The following is a 16365-nucleotide window of genomic DNA, read 5'->3' as shown; positions in this document are numbered from 1 at the left end:
GGCGAAAGAGAGCAAGGCCCCCATTGGGGCGGCCTCTTTGCGAGATGCCCCTGCCGATAGAATTTATCAATCACAGCTGCAGATTATCTGACCGCCCTGTCTTTGTGTCCGTCCATGGCCTCGTGTTTATAAAAGTTTCTCTGCGTGACTGGCTGCGTTTGGGTTACCCGAATCCGCGACTTGTCTGCATCTGGACACCGCTCCTTGCCTGCTCTCGTGGTTGATGAAATGCACTCCCGAGAGGAACTCTGTGGTCAGCCCAAGTCGAGCCATTTCACTTCAGACACTGTTCTTCATGTCAGCCTCCTGGCGGCGGGCGCGTTATCTGTTCTTCATCTCCTGGCTGAGCATGGTGACGGAGATCGGCAGCCTTAGCGGGAACTCGAAAGGAATGGTTGGCTTCAAGCGTGCCACAAGGCCAGCCATTGTTTGGCCCCTTCCTTTTTTTCAGAAAAATGTTCGCCGTGTCCAACGCCAGACGGAGACCACTGCCAGGCACTGGATCTCGGTGCAAGCATCAACACAGGCTGGTAGCTTTGAGTGCAGCCAACCACCATTAGGGGCGATCCTGGGGGATCCTTCTAGGGGCAGCAGCCTCCAGAGGGCAGGGGTTCGCACGCCATACACGCCGAGGACGCCATGCATCATTCAGGGTTCGTAAAATTTTGTGTGCGGGCTCACCCGTGGCGTGGCGGGGATTACAACAAACTATGAACGAGAATAGAGTAGGCTTTCTACTATTTGCCTTGGCTGCTCGTGCTGAACGTGGTTTATATTATTTGTACTAGGATATTTCCCCCGTCTTGACTTCTCCTGTCTTGTCCATCTTCCCGTCGTCGTTGTCCTTTCCCAAACCTGTGTCCAAACCCCAACGCTGCGTGCTGAGCGAGCAAAACTTGTGACATCTTCCCTGGCAACACCCCTCCAACGCAATCTCCATGGCCAATCCACCCCACGGAGGAGTCCTCAAGGACCTCCTGGCTCGAGATGCCCCTCGTCATGCCCAGCTTGAAGCGGAGGCCGAGAAACTGCCTGCAGTCGTCCTCACCGAGCGCCAGTTGTGTGATCTGGAACTCATAATGAATGGCGGTTTCTCCCCGTTGGAGGGTTTCATGAACGAGAAGGACTACAATGGTGTCGTCGAGAACCTGAGACTGGCAAATGGAGCTCTCTTCAGCATGCCCATCTGCCTGGATGTCGGAGCCCAGATGATTGAACGTCTCAAGATCAAGTCAGGTTCCCGGATCGCGCTCCGAGACTTTCGAGACGATCGTAACCTTGCTATCCTCACCGTGGACGATATCTACAAGCCAGACAAGGAAAAAGAGGCACGAGAGGTCTTTGGAGGAGACCCAGAACACCCGGCCATCAAGTACTTGATGCAGGCAACCAAAGAATTTTACATTGGCGGCAATGTCGAGGCCGTGAACAAGCTCAATCATTACGACTACGTGGCACTGCGATACACGCCCTCGGAACTCAGAGTGCATTTCGAGAAGCTTGGGTGGACTCGTGTGGTTGCCTTCCAGACCCGAAACCCCATGCACAGGGCGCATCGTGAGCTGACAGTCCGCGCCGCTCGCGCGCGTCAGGCCAATGTGCTCATTCACCCGGTTGTGGGTCTGACGAAGCCCGGTGACATTGACCACTTCACCCGTGTCCGTGTCTATGAAGCTCTTATGCCCAGATATCCTAACGGGATGGCGGTTCTTGGCTTGTTGGGCCTTGCAATGCGAATGGGAGGGCCTCGCGAAGCCATTTGGCATGCTATTATCCGCAAGAATCACGGCGCTACCCACTTCATCATCGGCCGAGACCACGCAGGTCCTGGCAAGAACAGCTCAGGGAAAGATTTCTATGGTCCCTATGACGCCCAGCATGCGGTCGAGAAATATCGAGCCGAGTTGGGCATTGAGGTCGTGGAATTCCAGATGATGACCTACCTGCCGGATACCGACGAGTACCGGCCCAAGGATCAGGTCCCCGCAGGTGTGAAGACCTTGGACATCTCTGGCACTGAGCTGCGCAGGCGATTGAAAGTTGGCGCTCCCATCCCAGAATGGTTCTCGTACCCCGAAGTCGTGAAAGTGCTGAGGGAGTCGAACCCTCCTCGCGCCAAACAAGGCTTCACCGTGTTCCTGACTGGCTACCAAAACTCGGGCAAGGACGCCGTTGCACGCGCTTTGCAAGTCACCTTCAACGAACAAGGTGGTCGTCCCGTCACCCTCCTCCTGGGTGAGACAGTCCGTCACGAGTTGTCCTCTGAACTGGGCTTCACAAGGGAGGACCGCGACACTAACATTGCGCGTATCGCCTTTGTTGCCGCAGAGTTGACCAAGGCTGGCGCTGCTGTGATCGCTGCACCCATTGCACCATTCGAAGAGGCCCGCCAGGAGGCCAGGGAGACCATTCAGCAATACGGCAGCTTCTTCCTAGTTCATGTTGCCACTAGTCTCGAGTACTGTGAGAAGACGGACAAGCGTGGAGTTTATGCGCGAGCGAGGAGGAACTCAATCAGGAACTTTACTGGCATTAACGATCCATATGAGAAGCCTACTAATGCGGACTTGACCGTGGACTGTGAGAAGCAGTCTGTGAGGAGTATCGTCCACGAGATCGTCTTGATGCTGGAGAGCCAGGGCTTCTTGGGTAATGTTTAAATACAATCACGGGCATGGGAAAGGATTGGTGCATTGAAAGGATGACGGGCTATTAGAGGATCTGAGGGGGAAGAATTTCGAGGCTGCTCATATAGACGCTTTAGTTGAATAGCAATATCTTGGTCAAAGGTACCTACCTAGTAGGTATCTTCTCCGCTGATGGAGCTGCAAGTTGGTAGGGGTGAATTTTGTTAAGCGCAAGGCTGAGAGGCGAGGCAGGCGCCAAGGACGCGTCAAGGCTCCGAGTAGCCTCCAAGCCCATGTAAACCTGCGGCCAGACACTGCTCAATCAACCAGTTACCAACCTCCAATTTTGGCCTTTCGACCTCATTGACCTTTCTCCTCGTCTTCCTACCATCTGTAGCACTTCGCGGCTACTATATCGAGTCCTCGATTTGCGTTCCTACTCCCACCACAATGTCGGACGGCACGATCTTTAAGCCGGAGAAGGACTTTACAAAGGAAGCGGACAAGGTCCTCCCCGAAGCAGAAGCATTAGCCAAGGTAGAGTCGATGACTACCCTGGAGGAAACTCTGGCTGATTTTACCTGCAGAAAGATATTCACAAAGCCATCGACAAGATCTTACTGCTTGAGAAACAAGCAAGACAAGTATGTGATTACAGCCTGGAGATCCTGTGCTTTGGCCTTGCTAACCATGGCTTCAGTCCTCAGACCTTGCCACAACCTCCCGGTGTCTAGTTACCATCGTCACGATATGTAAAGAGGCTGGAGATTGGAGCTTACTGAACGAACAAGTCCTGCTTCTGTCGAAGAAACATGGCCAACTCAAGCAGGCCATCACAAACATGGTGCAGGCTGTCATGGGCTTTCTTAATGACACACCGGACCTTGACACAAAACTCAGTGTCATCGAGGCTCTCCGGACCGTGACTGAGGGCAAGGTGCGCAAGCTCAAACCATTATATCAATGTGCCCTCGGACTGACGAGAGCCATAGATCTTTGTCGAGGTCGAACGAGCCAGAATCACCAGGATTCTTTCCGACATCAAGAAAGAGCAAGGCGACATCAAGTCAGCATGCGATATTCTATGCGAACTCCAAGTAGAGACGTTCGGATCGATGACGAGAAGGGAAAAGACAGAGTTCATCCTAGAGCAGGTGGCGCTGTGTATACAAAACGGCGACTGGACGCAGGCGGTGATACTCAGCAGAAAAATCAGCACAAGATATTTTGCACGAAAGCCGAAGAAGACACCCGAGCAAATAGAAAAGGAAAAGAAGGAGAAGGAAGAAAAGAAGAAGTCCGAGGGGGAGGAGCAGGAGCAAGAGCAAGAAGACGATGTGACCGATCTCAAACTGCGATATTACGAACAACAAATCACCCTGGCGAAACACGAAGACAAATACCTAGAAGTGTGCAAGCACTACCGACAAGTCTTGGATACGGAATCGGTGGAGAACAACCCCGAGCAGCTGCGTGCCGTTCTGCAGCGAGTCATCTACTTTGTCTTGCTCGCCCCATATGACAACGAGCAGTCCGATCTTCTCCATCGGATTTACCAGGACAGTCGCAACTCGGAAGTACCCAAAGATGCAGCACTCCTGAAACAATTCACGATTCCGGAACTCATGCGGTGGCCGATGGTTGAACAACAATACGGCGAGCATCTTTGCTCGACCGACATCTTCTCTAAAGCCCCGGATGCGAGTGACCCGCAGGCCCATACCCGCTATGAAGCATTGAGGCATCGAGTGATCGAACACAATGTTCGGGTAATTGCGAAGTACTACACGCGCATCACCTTCCCGCGCTTGACGGAGCTGTTGGACCTCTCGGACGATGAGACCGAGAAGTACATATCGGACCTCGTCACGAAGAAAACGGTCTACGCGCGCATTGACAGACCCGCCCGAGTGGTGAGTTTTGAAGTCAAACGCGGACCGGACGAGGTATTGGACGAATGGGGCAACAGCATGAAAGGGCTATTGCAGCTTTTGGAGAGGGTGGGACATCTGATGCAAAGAGAAGAGATGATGGCGAGGATCCAGCCCAAGGAAGAAGTCAAAAGAGCCAAGGCCTAGTTCACCGAGGAATTCTAATGAGATCCTGGCTGATTGAGACGGAGCGAATTGTATCAGTATCCTGGTGTTCCAAACCAGAATGGCAGAAATAGACCGGAGTTGGATCTAGCAACAGGCCAGCTAGGATGGTAAAATAAGGCTGTACTGAGAGACTACAGAGTGTACCCTCAAGCCGCTTGCGATCATAGTCAGAAACGCTTGTACCAATTGTCCAAGGCCCTTGTCTGATCGAAGTATTGGAAACAAAGCCCATGACGAGATTGTTGTGAAGGTATTAGTATGAAGGAGCATTAGCGTTATGCCCAGGAATACGAGCATGCTCCCACGCGTTCTTGACGACATCTGCTCGTACTATATCACTTCCAGGGCAATAGAGCTCGGGACAATAACCAACCATCAAATTGAAAGCAAATCACCATCCCGACCTTGCCATCCAAGTTTCTCAGCTCTTTACGGCAGCCAAAAAAAAGGAGGACATCAGAATGTCATCTCCCTCTTCCCCCCTGATTCCTCCATCTCCTTCAGCAATTTCCCCCTTGGCATTCCGTGAAGCACTCAAACTGTACCCCTCGCTGGTCGAGAAGGTTTACCAATCCAAGCTCAAGAACAACGCCAAAAAGGTCGCCGACGCGCTGGCGCGCGATCGCTGGAGGTTCGTGGAATTGCCTGCCGCGGTTGCTGCTGCCGCGGCCGCTGCGCGAGACTCAAAGCATGGTAACGACGAGAAGAAGAAGAAGAACCTGAAAAAGCAGAATTCGCCTGATGTGCAGGATGGAGCCAGCGGCAGCAGTGGATTGACCAAAGATGATGTTGAGAGGCTGGTTCAGTGGAAGATGTAAGTACCTAGGTATCTCTTTTTGACGTTTTTTGGACGATACCCGCCCGCTTCTTTGTTTGGATTCTAAAAAAGTGCTGGAAGGAATGGTGGTTGTCGAACGGAGCCTTAATCATGACGGGACATGAGATACTGTATGTTTGCTTCTACTCTACTTTGTCTCGCTTCTCTGGACTATTTGCTTGTTCAAGGAGTCGAGAGGGAGCTTGGAAGGTGGCATGTTCTCGCGTACAGAAGTACATGTTTCAGCTCTGCACTACCACGGTTTGTCCGCCCAGTTGAGAAGGATTGTGATGGAATGCGAAGAGCACATGTTCAGCCTCGCATGCCCACTGCTCCGTATTTCAATGTTCCACTGTGTGTCCTCCGGTTCAGTTGCTTCAAAATGCATACATCCTTTCCTCCGAGGAGCCTCGCCATTTTGTGACTGTGAACTTTCTTACTTGGGGGCCTCCGTTCAATATCTGCCTCCTCCCCCATCGAGTCAGGAAGCATGAAGCGCACTTTGCTGACTTCTCTATTCCCCCCCTCTCGCAGAACACATGGCCACTCGCGGCCCTTTCTCCCGGCCATGGTCCGCAAGAATGACGAGTCGGCGATCCAGACGCAGACGTCTCTTGCGTTTGCCAAACTCTCCTCCTCAGCAACCTCATCATCAACCTCAACTTCAGCCTCTCCATCCACCGCCACCATCACCGCAGCCCTGGACCTGGTGTGCAAATTGACCGGCATCGGCCCGGCCACAGGCACTCTCATTCTCAACGTCTTCGACCCCGTCCACGTCCCGTTTTTCCAGGACGAGATGTTCTTGTGGTTCTTCCCCGCCGCGTCTGCCAAGAGCGACGACAAGAACAGGCTCAAGTACTCGCTCAAGGAGTACCTGACGTTACTGGACGCGGTGGGGCCGGTCCTAGAGAGACTCAACGTCACTGCCCGAGAGCTGGAACAGGTCGCCTATGTCCTGGGACATTTGGAGCTGTTGGACGAGGCGGAGCGGGAGGCGTTGCTGGATGCATTCGACCAGCCCGGGGCCGCGAGTGGAGAGGTCAGTCACGCTCTGCAGGCGGCAATGAAGGAGGAGGATGATCATGATGCAAAGGCCACCAGTGCTCCGGGGCGCATGCCTCGACCGGCTCAAAAGGGAAGAAAGCGCGTAGCAAAGAACGAAGACGACGGAGCAGAAACCCAGGCACCGAAACGACGGTCACAGCGCAAAAAGTGAAAAGCGAAGCTTGTTATTTTTTGGTTTGTTTCCGATCAAGCTGGAGAGATTATAATTAAAAACTATTGTTTCTTTTCACGCCTGCTCTTAGAGGATAGATATGTGAGGGCCGCACCACCCTTTTCTTTTTATATCCCCTACCCTTGTCCCCAAACGCAATGCTTGCCAGAACCGAACGATCAGAACGGAGAAACAAACACAGCAAGGATTTTTCTTATCAAACATTGTCCAGCTTTTTTTCTTGTTGGTGGTGGTGATTACAAGACAAGACCCAACCCGGCGATGGCAAGAGCAACGAGGCCACGGCCCATCTCCAAGGTCGGAGCAGCGTTGCCAGACGAAGACCCGCCGGTCGCGCTGGCGCTGGCGCTGCTGGCGGAGGAGCTTGCAGACCCAAATGAGAAGGCGCCGGTTGAGGAGGCAGAGTCCGTCGTGGTTGCGGCGGCTGCGCTGGACGAGCTGGTGGAGCTGGCGGCGAGGGCAGAGGTGGAGGTGGACGGGTAGGCCGACGCGGCGGCACAGTATTGTTCGCGCTCCTGCTGGACGGACGTGACGCCCGCGTCGTTGGGGCAGTTGTTGTAGCAGGTCAGCAGGTTGCCGTACTGCGTGCACAGGCAGTCGTAGTCGGTGCTCTCGCACGAGTTCACCTGTCCTTGGATCGTGGCGAGGCAGGCATCGAGGATGCTGGAAAACGTCTCTGTTAGCAAATGGAACTGCCAGTGACACATGTAGGGAAAATGCCAAATCGGGGTGGGTGGAGGGTTCTTACTTCTGGGCAGCGCAACTCGAGGTCGAGGTGCTTGTGGCCGCGGAGGAGGTGGCCGTCTGAGCAGCTGCCAGGGAGGCAATAGATGCCAACAGGAGAGTTGTCAACTGCATGATGATTTTGTTGTTTTGTGTCGGGGAGAAGCGAAAAGTCAAGATGCAAAAGAGGGTATTGGACGACGTATTCAACGAAAGACTCGAAAACTGACAATGAATGCGAAAGGACGAGATAGAATGCAACGCAAGTACAATGGCTATTACCGCTGTATAATATACACCACGAGAAAGACAACGGGGAGAAAGGAGAGACAACCAGGGTGTTGATGGGGGGGAGACCAAAAAAATAAATAGAAAATGGCAACCAACGAACCACACGCCGTCCACGCAAGCACGCACCGCTCAACGACTACCTTGGGGAAAAACAAATCATGGGATAGGAATGGTTTGTCGTTGTCGGTAGTGGATATAAATTTGAGACTCGGGGGTTCGGCGTGGCTGAATCGGGCTTCGAGCCCGCACGACGCGAGCCGGAGGATTGGGCCAGTCGGATACCAGGCAGGAGTCCGGAGGTTGTGGGGGAAAGACAAGCCCATTGACCCTCGATCATCTCGTTACCTACAGTAGTAGGTAGATGGAGCCCTGGATCTCCCTGTTGGTGCATAGCCCGATGGCACGCCACTAGACTGAGACATGCCTGTTGATTCGGACGACCGAGGGGACGGACAAGTCAAACTGTTGACTCCAAAACAGGTGAAGGTGGTGGTGGTGGTGGTGGTGGTGGTGGTGTCGAGTCTGGGAGGACAACCGCCAGCCAATCAATCAATCCGAGAAAAGGACAAAGAAACAACTCCCAGTCCTCATCAACTTTGACCGCCGTATGCATGTGAGAAAGAACATGAAGACATCCAAACCAGGGGGCGACATAAACGTGATGGAGGCACTGGATGTTGCTGAAAAAGTTGTCCGACTGACTTGCTTGAAATTGGCATCGGCGCTAAAACAGTGCCAAGACCGACTAGCGCCCCATGCCGAAGATTGAATTTCTAAGTTGTTCGCGGAAGAGTTTAGCTTGCAACCCTTGGAAATCCATTCCCTGCACTATCACGTACAGAGTATTATTACAGAAACAGATCACCCCCTTTTTCCTTTCATCAAGGCTTGCTTGACGAAGACAGAGTACGGAGCATTTGCCATTGACATTCCCCGGCCTTTTTCATCACTTTTTAGGTTTTCTAGAGTATGTGATGGATAAGTATTCCCCGGACTTTGTTGAACTTTACTGGTTGTATGACCCTGGAGGACTCTGCACTCGGTGCTAGATGGCTCTAGACCTTGAAAACCCCGTGTCAGGAGAGAGACTGCTCGTACAATGGACAATGACAGCCAGCCCCCAATTGTCTACTCCGAAAAGAGTATTGTACAGGCACTGCCACTCTCCGCAGATGATACTAAGTCATAGCGTGCGGCTGAGAGAACATTGACAGGCTTCGTTGCACTTCTGCCCCCGAATTTCGGTCTGGATCAAGGTGTATTGACCACGCGGGAATGAACTGAACAAACACGACCTTTCTACTCCACAACCTTGAGGGAGAAGGACGTCACCACGCGGGATACACGCAATATGCCGATCCGTCCTGAGATCTCCTGAGAACATCCCAGCCTGCAGTCTGCTTCACCATCTCCTGTCCTTGGGATTCGAGATGTGGCTGATCGGCTCACAATGCCGCAGAATAAGTTTTGATGTAGTGTTGAGCACCGTTTCCCTGGCTTCAATGGCATTTTCCCAGAGGTTTGTCCATTGCAAGTAACCACAGCTGAAGATCAGAGACTACTTCCCCAGTGTAAGCGCCCTTTGATCACGGCGAAATTGGTTGTTCGGCGTTAGCGTGTGGAGACAGACTCTGCCTTGACTGTGTTAGCTCACAAATATCAAAATGTGCACGCCCGTCTTCTTTCCTCTTTCAATCTGATATAGTCTTGGGTGTTTAGAGAGCTTGAGCAAGAAGCTCTGCGTTGTCGCTTCTGCTGGTGTGAGTGCAAAGCGTCAAGGCAAGAGCTCATTACTTATGCTCATCTCCTCGATTGGAGGTGTCGAAGCTACTGTCAAGATTGGCCGCCTCACAATGCTGTCCGATCTGGAGTCGATCTAGTTCTTGCTAGGTTTGTGGACACGACCGCCTCATGAGCGGTCGATGGACATCCCTTTGCGAGTTGGTTTACCATATTCGCATAGAAAGCCGACAGTCTCAGCTGTCTGATGTTACACCTGGATGACGACTAGACACGACGCCTGGGCACCTGGCCGAAACCTATCATGTTTGTCATGAGGTCGTTCCTCAAGATCTTGACCCATGCGGGATCGGGACACGAGAGCAGACTGGGGTAAGAAAAATGTGATGCATAGCGTATGTGGACGCCGGGAGCTTGAAGGGCTGGATAGTGCCGTAGTGCTTTCTGCTGGTGAAGAAGAATATTCGTAGAGGTGCCGTCTGCAGTCATCCAACTTCTCGACGCAGTTCGCATTGTTTGTCCTCTCTTCCAACCTCATCATGACTCTGTCCGAGCTCTCCAGATAGAGCATCTGCTTTTTCCGTAGGAGAGGCCAAAAGAAGATTTCGGCCCGCCCAAGTGCGGGACAGGCGACCCTGTCCCGCATTGCTGGCCCGGGATAAGTCGCAGACTAGCAGTCAGTTTTTATCCTTCGGTGCAATGATTGTACCGCAGGGCAAATCAGAGCACGGATTCGAACTGCCCTAGTTGGAAGAACTCCGCTGTTGCTTGAGTTAATACCGCTGGGTCGTGCAACTGCCGAAAGGGGGCGTATTCGTCGATTGTGCCATGCGAGCTACAGCGCTTAGAATGCGCCAGGACTGACTAAACTTTTCTGCAGGTACAGTAATCATTCATCCTGGAGATGGGCCCATCGTACGCTATCAGCACAGCCTTGTCGGAATACAGCCTGTCGGAACGTCGTTGGTGCTTCAGGGATTGTGAACAACTGCCTGCAAATCAGACGTCGGTTTAGGTAAGCACGAAGAATCTAAAACTCTCGACAAGCAGGCTACCAGGGTGCATTCACAAGAGCACCACGCAATGTACCGTGCTTTGTTCTTCCCTCGACAAGGCTTTTGCAGGTCAAAGACTTTTCCATGCTCAACACATTCACAGAAGATGGTCCGCGGATCTTTATGGCAGGGAATACGTATATCGACCCGTACAATATTTAGCCGGGACGACGTCAAGGTTCTAGCACCGCTCCTTACTCTCTCACTCAAGGACCGGACCGGCAACTCTGAATCAAGTTTCGCCGCGCAGAAGGTGGGATAGACTCGGTGGCCAGTGCAGATTTCTTGGGAGGCTGCGTTCGACAGCAAAACCAGGGCTTCGAAACGTATTGCACAAGCAACAATAGTAATCGAGACGAGGCAGGATTGGCTAGATACTCGCATGGACAGGAATGATGCTCGGAGCAGGTCTGGCAGGAAGATTGATCCTATGCTCAAAGGGGAGGCTTGATGAAAGCAATAGAATCGCAGCAAGGGCTCAGGCGTGATCATCTTAACAATTATAAGCAGTCAGAAGCAGAAGGAGTCAGGCATGGAGTCTTGAGCCTGAGCAAATCCAGCACGGAGGAATATGGAACCACTGCTTTTAAATTATGGCAAGGAGATGGCTGTGACGAATCTCAACCAATCCAGGGGTTTCGGGAAGAGGACAGGCACCACCCTCTCTGAAAGCATGCGCCACCAAGGTTCTCAAGGAGACGACCGCTGACGCTTGCATGCACTATCGCTCCTGCCGATCTTCAAGGCGTCAAGGCTCCTGTAACGTTCATTGCCGTGTACTCTCATACCGTTTCCTGTGTCCTGAAAAAGTGACCAACAGGCGAGAAGGGCTTCTCAGATGCCGGATGTCCGAGAGCGAAAACGGGTAGGAAGTCGCATTGCCGCAAGAGTCGAGCAAGCGCACCGGGTGCCGTCATCTCTCACGTCCTTGGCATGAGCGAGTGAATGAAGGCTCGTAGTCCCCATAACATGTGCATCTTTCCTGTGGACTAACCAGTCCGTGAGAAGACTCCTCCTTTCCTCACCGCAGCGGGTGGGTTCTTCTTAGTGCATACAGCCTCTGAAGTCGCCAGGTCGCCTCGAACATTGGCGGGTCTCGTCCAACGGCAGGTTATGGTCATTGCCATTGACTAAGTCTGCTGATCCCGGCCTCTCACACCTCTGTTCGACTGGGGGGCTGATGGTCGTATTACTTAATTCCTAGCATAGGCCCTAGCGTCGAGGACCACAGACTCGTCAGACTTATGAGAGGTCGGTGTTGGGTCCTCACCCCAGAGCACGAGAAGCAATTGAACATTTATTGAGACTGTGCTTGCCACCTCGATTGATGAATTTCTCTGAATGTTTTTGCACCTGAAGAATCTTTCTTTGTCGGGGTGGAAATATCTGAGACCTCTCACCATATCGGTGCCACTTATGCTTTCATCCATTGGGCATGCTTATTCCGTGTATAAGACCATTAGATCCCGAGACCTAAACCCTGTCCCACTCACCTTATTGGAAGCCATGTTTACCTAAACTGTCAAGTTATAGGCATAACCTTTGCAAGACTGAAGCATTTCAAATGAGAATCCGTTACCGCAAGGGATAGAAGCCCAGTTTTCCTCCAGCCACCACTCCGGAGACTCTGCGGCGGGCTATATCACTCTGCGATTGGATGGCAGTGCCTGTCCTTGCCTCTAACACGTCAGCGTGCCTGTCGATTGACTCGACCACTGTACTCACGGTACATCGTTGACCGTCAATACGATCCTTCGATAGCGTCGATTTTGTCCCCAATTCGCAACTACCGAGTATGTCCATGGGGTCTGGAGCGGTTCTCAGAAGCGATATATGGGGCTTCGGAGACATGGGGTGGCAATATTCCAAATGCGCTGGGCCAGGCTTCGACAAATTGCGGTGGATGCAGCAGAAATCTGCCCATACATTCCCAGGTTGACGGATTTGCTAACGCTGAAGCATCCACCATGAACAAAACCCAATACCCACTTGAGCTGCATCATTGCATCCTCTGATATTAGTCACGCTCGTTCACGCATCAATTTCGTATGCCCCGACGTTGCATGGTACCTTGCTCAAACATGTGATGGGTAGGGCGACATCGACGTGGCCGGGCTCGGTGCAAGTCTGAGTGACTGCCGATCAAGGATGTCTTCTCGATTATTGGTGTGTCGGGCTCATGCGGCAAAGCAGGAGGAAAGGCGGCGGACTAGGATCAGTGCTTGTGCCCACTCTCCTGTCTCAGGGAATGGGAGTCTCTCGACACGCGATGGCTTGCCCAGGCTCTTCCACCCGTCGACATTCATGAACAGCAGTGGCACACAGTCAAGCACGGAGATAGCCTGACGGGACATGGAATGTAGATCCTGCGCTCCGGGTACTGGTGTCGTTTACCACGTCTGATATTGGGCGGCTGGAACCCTCGTGGCGAGGAGCGGTTTGGAAAGTCCGCCTGTCAGGCATCTCCCAAGAATCGACTGTTCCGAGATGATGCTCAGCCGAATAGATGCACCTACTTCCTCCTGGGGCTTCGGCTTCATCGACTATGTGGCGATGCTGAACACAATTTTCCTGACCGTGTTGATCCATCGCAACAGGAGAGCGTCGGGACCGTCTCGCGTGTCTCCATTGCGACGATCGCCCGGTGCTACATTTGCCTCTGCTGCTGAGAGAATTTTCATCTTCCTTGTCTTTGTTTTCTTTTCCGCAGGGACAACCTTCCTGGATACCTGCTGCAGGTTGGGTAGCGCAGACTGTTATCTCGCTTGTCGAGTTTGTATACCCGGCAAAGTCAGCGCGGATGAGCGGAGCAAGCCAGAAGAAGTGGGATCGGAAGGATGATTTCCCAGCCGGTGGATTCGCCGAACAAGCAAAGCTGGGCAATCTAGGGGCATAATTCTTCCCGATGCCTCTGGGTTGCCTCGCACCATCCCGCCCAAATCAAGTCAAGATGGCGGCAAATCCAGGTATGGATCGGGCACCGCACAACCCGACTGGTAAGGCCTATGTACCTATCAGGATGCATCTCCCTCTGGGTGCTTTTGGGTGGCCCTCGTGTTTTTGCAGGTGCTGAGTAATGGTACCATGGCACCATGGCACCATGGCACCCCAGGCCCTGTCTCGCCCGTAATTGCCTTACCGTCGGGTCCGTGCAGTAGCTGAATGGTAGGCCCATCGCTTGCGGCTTTATGTAAGGACGATACTCCGCAGGCTTCGGGTTTCGAGAACCTCTTTCATTGAAGAAATCAGACACCATCAACGAGACACCTGCCAGTCCGCTATGGAGAGCCGACGCCATCCCGCAGGTCTTTCGGGCGACCAAATACGAAAGAAACGAATGCGCATCACTTTTAGTTGTACAAACTGCCGCCATAGCAAGCAAAAGGTTTTTCCAGGCCCTTCCGGCACACAATGTCCGTGGGGACTGACGGTAGCAAACAGTGTAACAGGGAGACGCCGTGCATGACTTGTGTGCTCCGTGGAAAGCAAGACAGCTGCTCCTATGGAGATGCGATTCCTGGGTGAGTCGTTTTTCCCCCGCGACGCCCGAAAAGCGTCTTATCTCCTTGGTGTTGATACGTTTCCAGTCGCTCCCAGAAGCCCGTCGAGGGGGCGTATGTCGACGCCTTCTCCAAGGCGCCCGACTTCAGTGCACAAGATTACCAATCTGCTAGTGAAGAGACCTGGAGCCCCGATCTCGCTTGTTTCGGCTATTCCAACGTCAACGTGCACAACTCACTTGGTATCGTCAAGAAACTGGAAAACCTGGAGTTGGGGAGCAGTCCCCGTCCATCGCAGAATCAGAAGAATGTCACTCTGTGCCAGGCCGCCTACGACATCTACAAATCCGTGCTGAAACAACTGCCATGTTCAGCCTGCGTGAGAGATCTGGTCGAAGTCTTCTTCGACGAGGTCAATTGGCAGTACACCATCCTCGACCGAAACTATTTCACAACCAAACTCGAGGAGTACTACCATCAGCCTACCTCGCCCCTTTACCAACCAGAACGGACATTTCCCTCCCAAAGGCTTATATTTTCGGCCCTCCTCTTTCAGGTCCTGGTCTGCGCTTTGCAGTTCCTCCCAGCTGGCCGTTCTGAAAACCTTCACACTTTCTGTATCAAAGGCATTGTTGTGGATGGAGATGGACCGTCAGACGATCCCACGATGCGGCTTCTGAGCCTGCTCCCAAAAAATGTCATCAATTTGGACTATATTGCAGCACAGATTCTGCGCACTGCATGGCTCAAGAACCGCGGGCTGATTGCTGAAGCGTGGCACGTCGTTGCCCAAGCAACCATCAATGCGCAAGAGATAGGCATCCATCGCGACGATGGCAAACTATACGCCACTGACGCCGAGAGTGCCTGTGTGGAGCTATGGGATATCGTGCTACGGCGACGTCTGATGTTGAATCTTTACCTTTGGGACAGGTGAGTGAGACAATATAAGGCCCGGCGGCCCATTTTGACGCAGCTAACGGCAGCTCCAGCGAGATGGGCATGGTCCTAGGCAAACCACTCAATTTCAAGGCCAATGACTATACAGTGGTTCCGCCAACAGACTGCGAAATCCCCAGGAACCGAAAATCTACAGCTCCTTTCGAAAGGAGCGAATACGAGACACCGAATACCTTCACAGTGCGATTGCTCGAGTACCATATGCACAAGCACCTTCCACAAATCAGGGAGTTAGAGTTAGAAGGGCCTTACCCACGAGACTATAGCAAGGTGGAACGTCTTCACCAAGGGGCCTTGGAGTATATTGCAACCATCCCAGCCATCTACCGATTCGAAAATCCCGACACATCCTTCGACGAGGAATGTCCTATGCTTGCCGCACAACGCGAATTCTTCTGCGCGACTATATGGCTATTCATCCTTCTGCTTCACCGGCCCTATATCTTTTCAAACTCCAAAAGCCGAAGCGAGATCATGAAAGCGGGCATCCACATGTTGGAAGCCCAGCAAAGATTTTTCGAAACCCTCTCTCCTCATCACTACAAGATGTTCACCCTGACCTATTTATCCGTCGAGCCTTGCGTCTCCATGCTGGCTGTGTTGATCGCATTTCCGCACGAAAATGCACAGCTGGTTTCACAAGCCTTCAGATGCATCAAAGAGTCCCTTGTCAGACTCAAAACAATCCGCAATACGAATAAAGTGGCTGGCCAAGGCGCCGATGTCATTCAGAATTTGCTGCTTCGAGCAGAGAAGAATCAACCATCTCCGGTGTCGACATCAAAGTCTAGCAGTCCTAGATCAGACGAGCACTCTTCGGAATTATTTGTGACGCCTAGCTCTCATGGCGCAGCCTCCTTCTTTCCCGTGGCAGAACAGCAGCAGCAACAGCAACAGCAGCGACCACAACAAGAACATCAGTCGGCCTTATTCTGCGGCAATGCCTCGTTCGGAGATATGCCTGATTGGAGTACGCCCTTCCAGCAAGCGTCATCGACAGCCCCGCCAGTCAGCTCCGGTTATGCATTTGATAGGACCCCTTTTCGGCCAGTCGCAGACTTGACGTACAATGACCTGGCCATTGCGCAGCCTTTCTCCATATCCGAAGACGATTTCAACGGTGGACCTGGTACGGGCGCCGGCAGTGGCAGGGTTGCCAATGAGGTGCCGCAGCAGTTTCGCGGCGACTTCGGTGAGGGCTCTTTCTGGAGTTTCGTCAACAGGGGCTCTACCTAACGGAGTAGAGAAGTCATGATCTTGAACAAGACCGCATGAGGAGACGAGACGCTGGGAGTCGACTATCGACATTATCG

The 16365-nt window shown here is 52.7% G+C and overlaps 5 protein-coding genes across 5 annotated transcripts; 4 read left to right on the top strand and 1 right to left on the bottom strand.

Moving 5' to 3' along the window:
* Positions 1-938: 938 nt before the first annotated feature.
* On the top strand, positions 939-2660 carry Z520_12086 (sulfate adenylyltransferase; the record flags this gene model as incomplete). Its single annotated transcript, XM_016782573.1, has 1 exon — positions 939-2660. The coding sequence occupies one exon, from the start codon at positions 939-941 to the stop codon at positions 2658-2660; it is 1722 nt and encodes a 573-aa protein (XP_016626328.1).
* Positions 2661-3077: 417 nt separating this feature from the next.
* On the top strand, positions 3078-4705 carry Z520_12085 (uncharacterized protein; the record flags this gene model as incomplete). The annotated part of the gene is made up of 4 exons (XM_016782572.1): positions 3078-3164; positions 3215-3271; positions 3328-3564; positions 3620-4705. 4 exons carry the CDS (start codon positions 3078-3080, stop codon positions 4703-4705), a joined length of 1467 nt encoding a protein of 488 aa, XP_016626327.1.
* Positions 4706-5187: 482 nt separating this feature from the next.
* Positions 5188-6762, top strand: Z520_12084 (uncharacterized protein; the record flags this gene model as incomplete). The annotated part of the gene is made up of 2 exons (XM_016782571.1): positions 5188-5540; positions 6078-6762. 2 exons carry the CDS (start codon positions 5188-5190, stop codon positions 6760-6762), a joined length of 1038 nt encoding a protein of 345 aa, XP_016626326.1.
* A 257-nt stretch (positions 6763-7019) lies between these two features.
* Positions 7020-7641, bottom strand: Z520_12083 (uncharacterized protein; the record flags this gene model as incomplete). Its single annotated transcript, XM_016782570.1, has 2 exons — positions 7020-7446; positions 7532-7641. 2 exons carry the CDS (start codon positions 7639-7641, stop codon positions 7020-7022), a joined length of 537 nt encoding a protein of 178 aa, XP_016626325.1.
* Positions 7642-14003: 6362 nt separating this feature from the next.
* Z520_12082 (uncharacterized protein) lies at positions 14004-16288 on the top strand (the record flags this gene model as incomplete). The annotated part of the gene is made up of 3 exons (XM_016782569.1): positions 14004-14113; positions 14180-15025; positions 15085-16288. The coding sequence occupies 3 exons, from the start codon at positions 14004-14006 to the stop codon at positions 16286-16288; spliced, it is 2160 nt and encodes a 719-aa protein (XP_016626324.1).
* Positions 16289-16365: the final 77 nt, after the last annotated feature.

The sequence above is a fragment of the Fonsecaea multimorphosa genome (genome assembly GCF_000836435.1).
Source record: "Fonsecaea multimorphosa CBS 102226 unplaced genomic scaffold supercont1.47, whole genome shotgun sequence".
NCBI lineage: Eukaryota > Fungi > Ascomycota > Eurotiomycetes > Chaetothyriales > Herpotrichiellaceae > Fonsecaea > Fonsecaea multimorphosa.
Note: the sequence above shows the minus strand (reverse complement) of the source record. Positions and strands in the feature narration are given on the sequence as shown.